General features: G+C 42.5%; 2 protein-coding genes across 5 annotated transcripts in view; one reads left to right on the plus strand and one right to left on the minus strand.

Annotated features, from left to right (window-relative positions):
• The window catches only part of LOC146678856 (protein TANC1-like), a 45,348-nt gene extending 42,649 nt beyond the window's left edge, over positions 1-2,699 (plus strand). Inside the window, exons 25-26 of the mRNA XM_085403939.1 lie at positions 807-907; positions 1,036-2,699. Coding sequence (XP_085260065.1) covers positions 807-907; positions 1,036-2,389 — 1,455 coding nt within the window. The 3' untranslated portion in view covers positions 2,390-2,699. The remainder of the gene's footprint in view (positions 1-806; positions 908-1,035) is intronic.
• Positions 2,700-2,834: 135 nt separating this feature from the next.
• Positions 2,835-15,874, minus strand: LOC146678857 (WD repeat, SAM and U-box domain-containing protein 1-like). 4 transcript variants are annotated; one of them, XM_085404034.1, is made up of 14 exons: positions 15,736-15,874; positions 14,872-14,976; positions 13,718-14,129; positions 13,052-13,239; positions 12,521-12,607; positions 11,906-11,999; positions 11,259-11,292; positions 11,097-11,137; positions 7,347-7,453; positions 7,201-7,218; positions 6,741-6,767; positions 6,271-6,450; positions 4,854-4,988; positions 2,835-4,769 (listed from the first exon to the last, which is right to left on the minus strand). In XM_085404034.1, the coding sequence occupies exons 3-14, from the start codon at positions 14,113-14,115 to the stop codon at positions 4,618-4,620; spliced, it is 1,461 nt and encodes a 486-aa protein (XP_085260160.1). In that variant the 5' UTR covers positions 14,116-14,129; positions 14,872-14,976; positions 15,736-15,874; the 3' UTR covers positions 2,835-4,617. The 4 variants fall into 4 exon arrangements, with proteins under 4 accessions (XP_085260160.1, XP_085260184.1, XP_085260176.1 ...); XM_085404058.1 differs by lacking the exon at positions 7,201-7,218; XM_085404050.1 differs by lacking the exon at positions 14,872-14,976 and having other exon boundaries at positions 15,736-15,848.
• Positions 15,875-15,959: the final 85 nt, after the last annotated feature.

The following is a 15,959-nucleotide window of genomic DNA, read 5'->3' on the forward strand; positions in this document are numbered from 1 at the left end:
AACAGAATGTACTTGTAAGACCTGGAAGCAGGTGGTGACATAATGAATAACTGTGTGCCGTTAGTGTGGAGATAGATGTGTGTGTGGCCTGCAGCCAGGGCTGGAACCCACCCTGGTGATGACAGACGTCCTAACAGACTGTGTAAAAATGCCATCCTTAGGGTCAGTGTGGCCGATGAATAATGGAGCAGATAATGTGATGTGATAAGGTCACTCTCTCTGGCAGGCTAAGTCCACTCTCTTTCCTTCTCCGTGGCTCTGCAGGGGGTTTATTTACAGTGGCCGCACTAACGCGCTGGCTAAAATCCACATATTACAGCTGAACGCAGGCAGTAGGGGCCAGCAGGGAGACTACATGATACCGTCATTAAACATTCAACAGCGACGCTCACAATCTCACATTCAAGGCTGTCGTTTTGACCTCACTCTGAAGGACAGAATCACACTGTGTTGGTGTCATTAAATATTCACCTGAGAGTGATGATGGGAGCAGTAAAAACCAGCAGGAAAGGCAAGCCGCTCTCCTTCTGCTCCTGGTCAATAAAAATGATTGCAGCGCGAGTTCTGTTTCATTAAACAGGTTTTGATCCTCAGCTCCATATAATGAAGCGGCAAACAAACAGTATTGTTCTTTTTTTTATTACTGGAATGGCCTCAAATTATTTCTGCAGAGCCGGCACTCTCCAGGCTAGGCACTTAGAAACGCAGCTGATCATACAGTGGGGTTTATTTGTTGCTGCACGTCACAGCGTCACATTTAATTTGAAATACAAACAGCGCGTGTCACTAAATGCATTTTTCTGCAGGACTTTGGCATAGCTGAGGAGTTTGCAACAAAAGCCCTGGAACTGAAACCAAGGTCTTATGAAGCCTTTTACGCCAGAGCCCGGGCCAAGAGGAGTAGCAGGTACAACAATATTCAAGTATACTTCGAGCCGAATCCTTTTGCTTAGAGGAAATTCTTGCGAGAAAAGGCCCGCGTCCTCTCTGTATTTTTAAAAAGTTCCTTTTGTTCGTTTTCTCGGTTCTCCCCAGGCAGTTTGCTGCAGCGCTGGCAGATCTCCACGAAGCAGCACGACTCTGCCCGTCCAACCGGGAGATCCGACGCCTGCTGGCACGAGTAGAGGAGGAATGTAAGCATCATCAGAAGCTTTCCAGCAACAACTCGGCACAGGGTTACAACAGGGACCCTCACACCCACCATCATCAAACCACAGAGGAGGAAACGGACATCTTTTCACAGGGAAGTCTGGAAAGGCACATCCCAGCAGAGCAGGCCAATGCGGAGAAGGAAGAAGAAAAGGAAGATGGCGAGGAGGTGAGCCTGCAGTGTGGGAAAAGTCCTGAATTTTGGCCTCTGAATCCATACGCTCCGAACAGGACTCTCCCCGGAGCTGTGGCCTTTGGATTAGGAGATCAGTCGCCGAGCTTTCATCAAGAGGAATATGTACAGAACCAGCTGTTTGTGGACATGCCCGAGCCAGTTCCTGCTGTTAACAGGCAACTCCAGAGCCAGGGCAGCAGGACTCATCACCAGTGCCACTCCCTCCAGTCAGGGAGCAGAATTGGGGGCAGGCCTCTGTCTCTGTGCGGTCCTTCTAGTCCTTTGCCAGGTAGACACATCTCCACCTCTCTGAGGCCTGCACCTGTTATGGGTATCGACATCGGCCCTGGATCCTGTGAACACTCTGGGCTCAGTCCTACTGAGCACTATCACCCTATGTCTCCCAACAGCTCCTCCCCACCTGGACCTCTGCAGATGTACCAGCCGCGCTCCTCCAGCTTCTCCAGGGGCTCTGACAGGCTCTCTACCCACTCTGTGGCTCTGGATGGCCTGGCGCTCGCTTTAGGTGCTGGTATGGAGGTTAGGCGGGAGGGTGGTGGAGCAGGAACAACAGGCTCAAGGGGCTCCAGCTCCAGTCAGGCCTCCAGTGGGAACCTGTCAGATGGGGGCAGGCAGCAGGCACCAGATGCCCCGTGCCCTATCAAGAGCAGCGGTAGCTTCAAGACAAAACCTGAGTTAAAGCCCCGGCCCTTTATGGGGGTCATGGACAAAGCGGTGCGAGTCAGCCAGCAGGCCTCTGGCCTGAGCCGGCAGGGAGGAGGGGTGGAGAGCTTCAGCATGTCCGTGATGGAGTTCCAAGGGCTGAACAATGAGTTCAAACACGCATCATTCCAGGAGCAGCACTCTGTGAGCCACAGCAACAGCCAGCAGCAGGGCCGTGAGTTTGGAGACCGGCTGCACCAGCGAGAGGGCAGAGGTACCACATCCTCCCAGCTACGCTTCCCCGAGGGGAGGCACAGGCAGGCGAGCCTGACGAGAGACAACCCAGCTCTGCACATGGCTCCCATAAAGCCCAAACGCTCTTTTATAGAATCCAACGTCTGAGCGTAGTTTCTCAAAGCACAGGAGCAGGCTGGTTTTTTTCAACAAGCTATGTCCCACATTAGGTAGCAAGGGAGACGGGCGTGAGAGCGGCTCCCTTCCCTGAGCCTGTTTTGTAGATTTATGCTGCTGCACTGCATTTACAATCTAGAACCAGTGTTCAACTCAGGCTACTATGCTTTTGCTTACATGTATACAGCTAGTGTATTCAAGAAGACCAGACATACCTTAAGTAGGGATTTAAATTTAAAAAAAAAAAAAAAAGAGTAGTCTATTGTCTCAACTTTTAATTCATAATATCAAATATAGAAAACTGAGAAAGCTTTGTGCACGAATATACGAAACCTCACGCTGTTTGTTGCAGGATATGACCATTTCTATTGTGAAGTGTCTTTTAAAAAACATTTATATTTGTACGGTGTACACTATATTTGCAGATTATCTATTTCCCTGTAAGTGGTTATCTGTTAGCATTACAGGCTTCAGAACGGATTACTTCGTGTACCCGAGATCCTTTTTCTTGGTGCATTTGACTAGAAAAACACACAAAAAAAGGCACTGTACATGACATTGTTGGACAGCTTCTTGTCATAATCTTACAAGTGACTGCTTCAGTATTCACAGTAAATGTTATTTATTTTTGCATAGCAGAGAAAATATTCATATGAAGTGTTTATTGGTTTATTCAGACTTGAGAAAGAGCTTTTACAGAATGTGGGATAAAGAGAGAAAACAGAAACTTAAGACTTAATATATGTTCATAGTTGTCATATACACTTTTCAGAGTCATACTATGGATTACAGAATATTACCACATTAATATTGTGGTATAATAAAATATTCCTGGATGACTACATTTCTACAGCTCATTCTTTCATTTTACTCCATAAAATGTTGCTTAAAGCTTCCGGGTGTGTGGGTGGGAGAAAGGCCTTTCACAGGACCTTTCACATAACTCGCCTAAATTGACATTAAAACGAGCCTTTGAAGTAAACTTCGTTGTTTAAAACTGTGGATGTTGCGTTTTCATATAAACCAAGAATGAGGGAACATCTTGCTTCACAAATGGCAGCAACTGATGCTGTTAAAAGAAGAGGGAAGCATGCCCCAACTTTACCTTTTCCAAGCATCAAAGTTTAAAGACATGCTATCATCATATGGTTTTAATGTTCTGAAATTGTTCTGAAATGATAAAAAGCATCCTTTTTTGGAAAAGGGTTGTAATAAACATCAATATAAAACACGGACTATCTTTCTCCAGTCTGGACTTGAGCATTTCGGGTCTCACCATCTTGGCTTTTCTGAACCAAAATTTCTCGTGTGAGGAGTGGAAAGGAGTTAGAAACTGCCAAATGCCACACAAATGAGCATCATCTTGTATTCAGCAAGACTTTAAACTAGTGACTGAGTTTATAAAGTCATCAGGAAGATGTTTACTGAGCCCATAAACGAAGAGAGCAGAAGGATTTCTATCAGGCTTCTTATGAATTTTGCTTATTTGTGCAACCAGAGCAGTCGCCCCCTGCTGGCTAATAGAAAGAATGCAGGTGAAAGGCACTTCCACATTGGCGTCGCTGTTCCAACACAGCAGCTATGTTCATCTTTCACATACAGCCTAAGGTAAACAACAAGGTTACAGCAATCTAAATTAAATACACTGTAGATTCTTCTGATCTACAGTTAGTGCAAATAGTGTTTTGTGTGTGTGTGTGTGTGTGTGTGTGTGTGTGTGTGTGTGTGTGTGTGTGTGTGTGTATATATATATATACATAATAAATAATGCTAATCAGTTTCACATAATAACAAAATAGTCACCTATTTGTAAAGTGAGGTTAGGGGAATCATTAAAAGCAATGCAGGTAAATAGTTTTCCTCATTCTTCACTGATCAAAAATCAAAGCAGGGATTTCACAGGAAGGACCAAATATGAGGAAATTGAAAACATGATCCAGCCTAAAAGTGACATATTTGCTGCAGCCAAAGCTAGTTGAATTTGAGTGAATAGCTAAGTGCATTCTTGAAAACTCTGGATACTCATGCTGGTCTTTTCCCCCCCTCTGTGTGATAGCAGGCAGCTGATTGTTGATTCGGGTTGGTCGTTTAAAATCTGGCTAACTATCATGCACACCTTTTCCTGAAACGGTGCTGTGGGCATTTATCTGAGCACTGCATTCTGCTTCTCTACACTTCAGTGAAAAATCATTAGCACGCCAGCTCAGATCCACAGATGTCTAGTGGCTGGTCTTCCAGCGACCAATAGCCATCTTCAGGGTGTGGTTAGGGGTGAGCAGAGTCGTCAGCAAGGGGAGGTTGGTCATGGGGCTGGAGCGGTTTTTGGTATTAATCCAGCTCTCAATGGCCTCTTTTTCATATGAGTAGCCATCTGTTTGGGGTGGAAAAAACTGTGTAAACAACACAAAAAAGCACAAAGTAATGATGGAACACACGATCGATGATCTCAGCTCACCAGCAGCAATAACCGGCTCCTTCATCAGTTCTCTGGTGATTGGACACAGGAACTCATCGGGAATGCCTAGACACACTGAATCACTCTTCAGCTCCTCCACCTTCCTCAGGAGTTTACTGCGCAGGCCGACTGACTCTACAGACACACATCAGCCACAGAACAGAGGCACATAAAGACTCGGTGTGCAGTGATTCAAAGAAAGAAAGAAAAAAGGAAAAGGAAAATAGCTGAGCATCAAGTGGAACAAGCTGAACTGACCCAAACACTGACAGTAATATCAATACGATGAAGCCTCTGAGCATTTGTTATTCGTGTCTTTAGCACTTTGCGCTCTCGGGTGACAAATGTGAGCGTGGGTGAGGGTGGTGGGACCAGACCATGTCTGCTGTCTGTCCAATTCAAAGATAAATGCTCAGCAGCTACCCGGGGGCCAGTTTTACTTTGAAAAAAAAGAAATCATCACACAGAAATTATAGTTTACAAATAAACAATCTCATAAAAAATGCCTTAACTGCAAATGAACACAAAGGACTTTAAACATTGTGTGCTTTCCTCTCAAAGAGGCATTGATTTCACTCTCAGCTTTGAAAAACGCGTCAGGGCGCTCCGTCTCTGTCTCTCTGTCATTGTAGCAGATAAAACAGACTACTACTCTAACACTCTTCTCCAAGTTAGTTCTGGTTACAAGCAAGGTGGGATTCACGCGGCGTTACTAAGAACAGAACAATGTGAACGCGAGCTGCCACGGCGAGGAGTGATTGACAGCGACTGTGGGATGAAAATGACGGCACGGCAATGCAACAAACATTTGCTGACAACTACGTGACGAACACAGGCCTAGCTGGTAGACTGACATCGACAACATAACGCTCCGACTTTGCCGAGCGGTTTCACTTGATGGTGAAAGGGGGGAGGAAAAAAAACAAAAGCGTCTGATCAACTAAAAATAATACATTCAGACAGACTTGGAAATAACCAATAGGGCTTAGGTATAAATCCACTTTATACCGTATGGGGAATTCTGTTTTGATGATTGGGTTATGTAACTAAAGAAGCGCTCCAGATTAAACGTCCGAACCGCTAAGGTCCCTAAAGCTTAGTGGTTTCCCAGTGCAGCCTAATATTACATAATCTTGCTGAGTAAAACCCCCCCCACCCCCTCCCCATCAGCACCCATTCCTTCACCCTTACTTTGATTTAATATGCCATCTTTTATCCATGTAAATAGGTGCAAAAATCCTAATCCGCACGCGGCCGTGCTCATTCTCACAAGAGACCCGGCGTGTAATGCTCATAAGACTGGGCTTTTATCCTTCTGTTCTGGACAAAAGGGAAAGTATTAGGACTGTGGGAAAAGGAGGGAGTGGGGAAGCGGCGCCGCTCTCGCTGAGCAGCGTGTGATGCTCGTCTTCCTCACCGACGTGCAGCTCTGACGCCAGTGTTTCCTTGGTGAGGCTGAGCAGCTCTGTCCCATCTATGTTATTGGCCTTAAATCTGTCCACCAATCCCTCGAGGCCTTCCTCCAGCAGCCACTCTGACACATCGTCCTCCGACCAATCGCTGACCAGCAGCTTCGATCGGCCTCCCGAGGCTCTCCCTGAGAGGGTGAGTCAAAGCAAGATGGTCAGTCCTAGACAGCTTTTGAAAAATGGACACATATTCTCCATGCAAGGCGAACCTGGAGTCCGGCTGACTGCTTATTGATCGTGAGGCTGTGGCTGTTACAGCGATATAAATAAATGTTTGAAAGATTAATGTGAAACCAAACGTGAATAGTGTGATTAGGACAAAAACAATCGCAGGCTTTCGTGCACACTTTGTCTCAGGACTGGAATATTTTTGTATAGAATATCTGCAACACATAATACAGTAAAGCTGTCTTATCACCTTTGATTGAAGTCTGAGCAGATTCTTCTGCAAGACAAACAAAACAAAGAAAAAGAACCGTAAACATGAGAAATGCAATGAAGTCTTTGGGCCAACTGCAAACACGTGAGAGTGGCGAGTGATCGAGGAAACGAGGGCGACCGTGAAACCAACATCTGTGCCCTTCTTTAGGAGACGAAGCTGCTTTAACATGTAAAATCTTAACACACACAAAAAAAGAGCCAATGAAACACTGTTATTAAAGGTTATACTGATTCGTACTCAGCAGAGAATATAAAGGTTATAAGGTCTTTAAAAAATCCTCTGTTTTTCAGAGCTGGCAAAAAAGGAGCAATAAAAGCTGGCCTGTTACTGCTGAGTGTTGCTTGCTGTTGTACTCAGTCTGCTGTTGTTGTTGTTAAAGTGACATAAAAATGTGTCCAAACAAGAAAAAACAAAAAAAGATAGAAAGAAAACCAACCAGGCAACAGCTTCCCGCCTTTCCGTTGGACGGGGAGGTGCAGTAAGGGAGAAAAACAAAAACAGATTACAGGAACATTTTTACAACTCATCAAAACATAGATGTGACTCTTCTAAAGTGATGCGTGTGGGTTTTTCCCTCCCTACCGTTTCCACCGCAACCATCCTCCAGCCTCCAGATGTTTATGGTCTTATCCATAGATCCTGTAGCAATAAGCGGTGAGGTCGGAGAGAAGGCGCACGCCGTCACGTACCTGCAGCAGAGGATAACCACCTGAACGCTGCTTCTATTCACAATACAGGTATAATTTCTCTATATCGTTAGCTTCATAGCATAATTGCCTAAGTCATTGACTTAGTCAAATGATTTAGGCAATTATGCTATGAAGCTAACGATATGGTAAAAAATAACAGACTGACAGAGAAAGGTGTCCGAACAGATTTACCAGGCAAACAGCTTATGCATGATTCACCGACAACAATTATGCCAATAACACAATCACATCGATGTCAATGGGCGGGATTACATTTTCAACATCAATGCAATCATTTCCAAGAATCATACACGAACGTAATGATTACCTTGGATTTCAAATTACTCCAGCAGCTTGATAATTGTTTTTATTTTCTACTACTTTTTTAAATTAAATTACACATACACATACTACTATGCATTAATAATTCTGAAGGAAATTCACAAAGTTTTACCTTATTTTAAACTACATGTAAAAAGAAAAATGAAAAATAAGACGTTGAGTAAACCTTTGTTATACAAGCACTCAAACAGAGTCTATTAAAATCAGTAATTCAGAAGTCAAAGTGGAAAGAACCACATCTCAGTCCTGCTAAGCAGCTCGATGACTTAAAGGGAATCTTTGATGTCAGTTTCCAATTGCATGTTTGCTTGTTTTTAATACCTGGACTTGCCTAGAGTAGCTTTGCATGATTCACAGTTCAGAATAATCCTGATTAATCTTACACTGGGGCTTGGTGCACTGTCTGAAACAAACCGTTTTAGCTCCTTTTCTTTCACTTTAAGGAAACTTTCTTCTGAATGTCTGCTTGGGGGAGGAGCTTGATAAGAGATCTGTCATGAGAGCTGTCATAAGAAACGGTCACAGCAGATGGCTGTCCCTCCCTGAGCCTGTTTCTGCTGGAGAAAGTGACAAAGGTTTCTTCCTGTTAAAATTGAGTTTTTCGTTCCCACTGTCGCCAGCGTGCTTTCTCATAGGGGGTTGTGTACTTGTTGGGGTTTCTTTACTTTACAATATGAAGCACCTTGGTGACCGTTGTTGTGATTTGGCCCTCTAATAAGGAAAATTAACTGAATTGAAGACATGAGCACATTCATGCTCTCTGACCTCATGCAAAAGCAAAGAGTAGGAAAAAGAAACCTCTCTGAAATTGAGTGATTAGGCTGAAGCCTAGTTTGAGCTGACAGGGATTACTTGGACACATCCTCGCCTCATTATCTGGAACTTTGACTCTTTAATATGAGCATCGACTATTCTAACAGGAAATAAGACAAAGCATAATAGGTCTGCTTGAAGCTTTAAAACTGCAGTTGCTTCCTAGATGGCCAAAAGTTTTTTTAATTCTGGCTTGATGCTACATATGTCACAGTGATAAAAATGCTCTCCATCAGGACCAATTCAGTGAAGGCTTACCATGCTGAAAGCCGCACTGAGCATCTCAATAAGGATTAAAATCAAATTCTCAGCGGATTCAGTAAAGTCAAGGCAGCGTTAATGAGTCCAATCTCTCTCGAACCTAAGCTGGATTGCTGAGAAATGATGATCCACAAAAGCTAGCTGGCTTCACACAAATATCTCTACGATTAAAAGAGCTGAAAGAGAGGCACGCACTAACCCGACCTAAGAGACTCTCACAATGTTGTATCATCAGTTTGTCTAACTCAAAGCAGTTTCCTGAAGACATTTTGTCAAGTAATGAAAAAACTTCTTCCCCATTTATCCACTTTTCCTCAACTTGCCGCTTGCTTCCTCTTCAGTTAGTGATTTTCCAAAACGACTTTCATTCGCCCCGCTGAAAGGAGTCTGCTGCCTTTCAGACACAGGTGGCTGGATGGACGTATAAATAGCATGCAAGTGTGATCGTTCAGCTGTGGGTTTTGCGTGGGTGGGAGGGACAGAGTGAGAGTAGTCTTACCTTTTTCTAAAAAAAACACAAGTTTAGGGACAACAATGCAACACAACCCGTTTTAATCATGTAGATCAGCGGCCCCCAACCTTTTTTGCACCACGGACCGGTTTATGCCCGACAATATTTTCACGGACCGGCCTTTAGGGTGTCGCGGATAAATACAACAAAATAAAACTAGTACCGGTACTGAAAAAAAAGAAGATTTATTCATAACACACGTGAAAAGACCCAGGAAAACCGAGTTAACGATAAAAACGATAACAAAATAACGCTGAAAACCCTGAAAACCATACATTTCACACCTGAGCCTCAACTCTCGCGGCCCGGTACCAAACGACTCATGGACCGGTACCGGTCCGAGGCCCAGGGGTTGGGGACCGCTGATGTTGATCACATCATGGGCGGAGTTTCAGCTATCGCTTTCCCCACAAACATGGGACTTAATGAGTTTTGAATTTTGTGTTTCTTTTATACAGACGCGTTGTCCACCAGCAGGGGCGGAGTAGGGTGGTGGCCACGGGCAGACTTGACACCTGGTTGTGCACCAGTTAGGGGGCAAAAACATACTGCAAGAGATTTAGATCCAGTACCTACTATTTCCAGTAGAATATTCTTGCAGAACCCTAGCTACCCCTAACCCTGTTTTAGTGAGAAAAAAGAAAAGAAGTCAATAGTTTTTGATGTGCGTTATCTACTGATGGCCAACAGTCACATATTCTGAATAGAGATTAGAGTCAGAATACTTGTCAACAATGATGACTTGGAGCCCAAACGCCTGTTAAAGATGTAGATTTTGTAATAATTTAAAGGTTACATGAAAATATTATTATGAATCTGGCTGTCTCTACATAACTGACTGCCACGGAGAAACCGTATAGACCTCTTTCATCGCTCAGCCACACAAGATGATAAAAACAAGATTGAAACCTCCATGCAACTAGAAATGTTGGTTACCTGGTGACTGCACTCAACTGTTTACCGTCTGAGACTGTTTGCAAGTAGTTGTGGCAAACATCTGGTCATCCAGAGAATGAGTGTCCAACACCCTTAACTTCTGCCTGACCACTTTTGATCATGAAGCGACTGCACAGGTCGCAGACTGACTCCAAACACTTTTGAATAAGTCCAGTTTAATTCATAAAAACAACCAGATTGCCAACATGTTGCAATCAGGCTAAATGAGTCTGTGCTCATGATCACAACTCATCTGCAACAGGTCTCTCTGTAAAAACAACCACTTGGCTATTCTGGTTTTATTCCTATATAAAAGCAACATGGCTAAGTGCCTATGTCATTTCCATCAGTTACATCAGTGTTATGCAGCAACTACATCACTGTTTATGGAGAAATTTACAAATTGCTGCAAGAAGAAATTAAAAACAAGAGCTCAGGTCTGTATAAAACCACAGCAAGTAATATAGACAAAACCAATAGTGCAAAAATGATCACAGTAACTTCAATTATTTTATCATTAGCTTTAACTTTAGCTATTTTAAATATTCAAAATCTTATATTGTGGCCAATTTTGTATGCTGTAATTTCTAGTTTCATCAGACGTATCAATTTAAGAATACAGAAATACAGAATCAAATCACGAACTAAACAGAAAAGAATTCTGCCTGGCAAGTTGGGAGAAAATTTCAGTATCGTCTTTGTGACACAAAGTCGTGCTTATACTCAGTGTGAAAATCCAGCAAACAAAGCCTCACCACGTCAGTGAAAATCAATGTTTACCTTTCGTGCTGTTTCAGCCTGTAAAGCAAAACTGCATTCTCCTGCAGACAATATGAGCAAAAAACAAAACATGAGCTTTCTGTATTCAATCCAGACAGATATATTTTAAAATACAATTTAAGCTAATGCCGCTTGGTAAATCAGAATAAGAGAAGTGCTTACAGCATCATAAATTGTGACTGTTTTGTCCACAGAGCTGAAAGACATAAAAATATGAGATTAAAAAAAAAAGAAGATTACAACCACCTAAAAAACATTTGTATTGCTTAACTGTTAAATGCAGCACAGTAGGCTGGACTCAAATTCGTGTTCACCCATTAAGAAATAGAGCAGTCCATGTCTCCCTCTAGTGTTTGCTCCTGAGTACTGCACCGTTATATTTGTGCAGAGGTGGCCTACTTACACATCCAGGAAAACAATCTATATTTCAAAGCAGACTTTTGATCTCAAATAGATCAAGACACGGATGCTGAGGTATTTCAGATCAAGCGAGGGGTGTCAAATATAGATTTAGCTTGAAACTATGAGGGAATCAAGCTGGCTAGAAATCGTGTAAATGTGCTGCATGTTTTGGCCCATCAAATACAATTTGAGTACAATTTATATGGCAGCTACCCTCACAGTGTACCAGATTTAATTAATCTCATTACTTTGAGAGAGTGGTGCATTAAGCCAACTCCAAAATCATAAAATAAGTCCTAATTTAATATGCAATAATTTCCCAAAGTAAAGAAGAGCAAGTATTATTAATTTAATTATTAAACACAATTAGACAGCAGATGTTTTGAAAAGTAAAGTTGAGCTCTCACCCAGACACAAGTAGCTGCCCATCTGAGGAGTACGCACAGGAAAGGACGGGAGCTGATTGGCCAGTTAATGTGTGCAGGAGCTTCATCTTATACGCTGCGGAAGATAAATCACATTTGCACAAAGATCAAAATACACAGCAAGCTGGACTGTTTTCAGTTTAAGGATTAGATGGTAACATCCAGAAATAAAGAGTCTCTTTAAGGTAAAAAGAAAGAAAGGTGGGGGAGTGAAGTACAAACAGTTCATCTGCAGTTAATTTTAATAACAGCATAAAAAAAACTGGTAGCTCGTTTGGACTTGCAGCACCAGTGATTTGAATCGTTGTGCCTCTGGAAATGCATACACATCAAACTCTGAACGAGTGCACACTGAGAGGCTACAGTTTCACCACAGTGCAGGCTTCAACGGGTCACATGACAACATGATAGTCAAATTCTGCCTTAAATTGTATTACTGTGACAGCTGTTTAGCATCCGTGGAGTCTGGCATGTAGGAACAGAGGACGTGAAATCCAGGTTTGCAATGTTAGCTGATATGCAAAGAGGTCGTAAAAAATAACAACAGAAAGGGATCAAATGAGAGGAGATATACGGAGAGGGAGCGCCGCACTCTACCTCCAGAGCTCAACTTGTTTATGGCCCATATCTTCAGCAGGCTGTCCTGTCCACAAGACGCCACACGAAACTGCACAACTTGACCCCCTGAAAGACAAAAACAATAAAATGCAAAGAGAGTCTCAGTCTCTCACAAAGAAAATTACTAATAAACAATCAGTCCAAGTCCAAACAGAGCAGCAGTGTACGGATCACACCACCGATGGCATTTTAATCAAACAGCATTGCAGTAATTTGACCTTGTGTACTTTCTGGTGACTCTTCTACAAGGGATGGTGTGAGATCACTAAAAAAAATGTTATCTGCATTTTATTTAGTGATTTATTTATTTATTTGTGATCAATAAAATGGTTGTGTCACATCTATTATCGGTGTCTCTTTACTCACATAAAAAAAAATTTTAATCTGAAGAATCCAGTTTGATTTGAAAAAATACTAAATATCTGCAGGAATTGTATGCGTCCAATGTGTAAGGGCCTTTATTCCCAGAGGCTGCTGTAAAACACCCTGATGCACAGCAACAGTTCTCACCGCTGAGGATGCTCGGAGCGAAGGTACAGCAGGAGACGCCCAGGTCGTGGGCGTTCTTCTCTGCGTGGAGCTGGTTCATGCGCAGGTCCCACAAACGCAGGTCTCCGTATGTGGAGCCAGTCATAAACATCTGACTGCAGGGGCTAAAGGAGCAGGCTACCATTGTTGTGTCATTCACTGCCCCGGTCCTTCACAAAAACAACCGACAGCAGCTGCATGAGCAATTTATTTTTCACTTCAGGGCTATTATCATTCCCATTTATTAACACATGGAAACTGATAGTGACAGGAGGCCAGTGCAAACACTGGTGCAGACTCCCGTTTACATTTATGTTCCAGCTCATTTTTGTCATTATAACAAAAACTACAGACCTGTATAATGTTGAGAAGTCTTAATGTTAAGAACATCTTTAAATTTACCATCAGCCGATAACACAATAGCTTATAATAAACAACAATTATTTTAATTCTCAACTAATCTTCCATGTAATCTTGCTATCAAAAGTCAGAAAATTGTGAAAATGCTTGTCACGTTTTTTTTGTGACATTTAGAGTCACACTGCAAGATAGAGGCTTCCTAGCATTTAAGAAACTCCAGCAAGGGAAAGTTCCCTTGTTTTCCCCTTAAATTATTTAGCTTCAGAGATACTCGGTTAACAATTTTACCTTCGCAGCTGTCTGGAGGGAAAATCCCAAAGAGCCAAAGTGCCATCAGATGCACCAGAAACCAAGTGGAGAGAGTCAGGAGAGAAAGCGCAGATCCTGACGGGGCTACGGCCAGGATGCTCCAGCACAGCCTCGATCTCACCCGAGACCATTGACCAGATCACCGTGGTCGCATCTGTGGAGCACGAAGCGAGGAACTGACTACAGGTGCTGAAGCAGCAGCAGTGGACACTGTAGCCGTGACCTGTCAGCGGCGAAAAAGGCAGCTCGGAGAAATCACGGGCGTCGTATATCCTGAGGGTTTTGTCCCCAGAACATGTGGCTAACAGCTTGGCCGAGAAGGCGCACCAGTTGACATCGTCTTGATGGTGTTGTAAAGTGCAGATAAGGGATGTCATCTGGACAGCTGGACCTGAAGATGTCACAGATGGATTAAGAAAATAAAAAGCATAATTTGAAGAAAAAAAAAGTGTATTTAAATCCAAAACCACGGGATAAACAAACAAATATCAGACCAGTTTTGATCAGTTTCATCTTTAAATTTGACAACCCTTTTCCACCCATCAGTACTTAAACAACTAGAGAAGTAACAGATTATTTCACAATTATAAAATGCAACGTTGGCCTTTTTTTTTTTTTTTTTTACACTTTTTTACAAATTTAAAACAGCCTACTGAAAAACCCCATTTTACATTTAGTTCCCAATCCGATGGCTTTACACATCCCATTATTATTTTATTTGAAGTTGGGCTCAGTTTACTTACATTTTTGTTTCCTTAAAATGGACAACAAAAAAACAACAACAGGAAAATGTGTATACTTCTGCAAAGCCAAGTAACATCCTCTGTCATGTGGACAGCCAAGTTTTTGTTCCTATCTCACCTTTTACAACACAGCTGGATACACACTGAAAGTTTAAACCACCTGAACCCGTTTTCTAGCATCACATGTAAAGCTAGCAGGATGCTGCTGATGCTGTAGTGGCCGTAAGATCCGAGCGAGCTAACTGCGCTTCACAGCCGTAAAAACAGCGTCAAACTTCATGTCAAAAATCAAACAGTCAGCCCGTCTGTGGCCAAAACTGCCTAAGAAGCAAACCCAGGCTGCAAATGTTAAGAAATCTTGTTGTAATGTAACGTGTAACGTCTCCTCACCTTTCCCCGTCGAGATGTCTACTGTCTTCGGAGTTGTTTACTTCCTCGTCAATCACCTGACCATGACGTAATGCGGCCGCGTCACCCTTTCTGTATCGTAACTTTCTGTTGACAGGACTCTAATAGTTAAAGGCCTAAAGCTTGCTTCACAGTCTTTAACGAACAGCCGTATATTAAATGTTTTATTAAAATAAATAATAATGATAATAATAATAAAATATCACAAATATTAAAAAAAAATAGGAAGCAAAGTTTCCAATCTCACACAATGTACTTTAAATGAATCCAGGTTTGAATCTATCTATCTATCTATCTATCTATCTATCTATCTATCTATCTATCTATCTATCTATCTATCTATCTATCTATCTTTTTTACAAAAGAAAAGCACATATGCAGTACCCAGCGGTGGTGACTTTGATATATGATGTGAGAAGACTCAGAGTGAACTCGTGTTACTTCATTCCATTCAACGATATCTCTTTTCTTTGGCTTGATAAACTCTTGGCGTGCTTTTGCAGTACGCTTTCTGTCATTATCCATTTGCACTGCAACAAGCGCTGTCTGATCAGTTTTGCAGCATTTGGCTGAATCTGAGCAGAGAGTAGAGCCCTGTACACTTCACATTTCATCCTGCTGCTTCTATCGGCAGTCACATCAGCAGTGTACCCATGCCATAACATTGCCTACAGCCTGTTTGACAGATAATGTGGTATGCTTCACATCATGAGTGGTTTCTCACATTCTCCATATCTTTCTCTTCCCAAGTTAATCTTGGCTTCATAGCGCTCTTTTAGAAGTTTCCGGCCTTCAAGAATGAAAACATCCTCTAGGCATTATAGACTTCCACAATGATAATCTTACCTCAGTGTTCTTCACTTGTTTTGATGTTTTAAAGACTTTCTTCTTAACCTAAGGAATTCTGTACCACCCACTGTAGCCATTTCCAATGATCATTCAGGCCTTTTGGTGTTGTTGAGCTGGTCAGCACATTCAGTCTTTTTAAGAATGAAGCAGCTTGTGGGTTTGTTTGTTTTCTACCTCGACTGGTTTATATTTGTTATTCAGCCTAATTATGGCCTGGACAG

This window comes from Rhamphochromis longiceps, linkage group LG1, assembly GCF_057381845.1.
Source record: "Rhamphochromis longiceps isolate RC_006_pf linkage group LG1, R_longiceps_female_GT1.1, whole genome shotgun sequence".
Taxonomy (NCBI): Eukaryota; Metazoa; Chordata; class Actinopteri; order Cichliformes; family Cichlidae; genus Rhamphochromis; species Rhamphochromis longiceps.

Coding starts and splice junctions, on each gene's coding strand:
- LOC146678857 (XM_085404034.1), bottom strand. CDS start 14,115: ATGACATCCCTTATCTGCACTTTACAACACCATCAAGACGATGTCAAC. Junction 13,240..13,717: donor CCCTCCAGACAGCTGCGAAG/GTAAAATTGTTA, acceptor GTTTTTGTGAAG/GACCGGGGCAGTGAATGACA. Junction 4,770..4,853: donor GGAGCCGGTTATTGCTGCTG/GTGAGCTGAGAT, acceptor CACCCCAAACAG/ATGGCTACTCATATGAAAAA.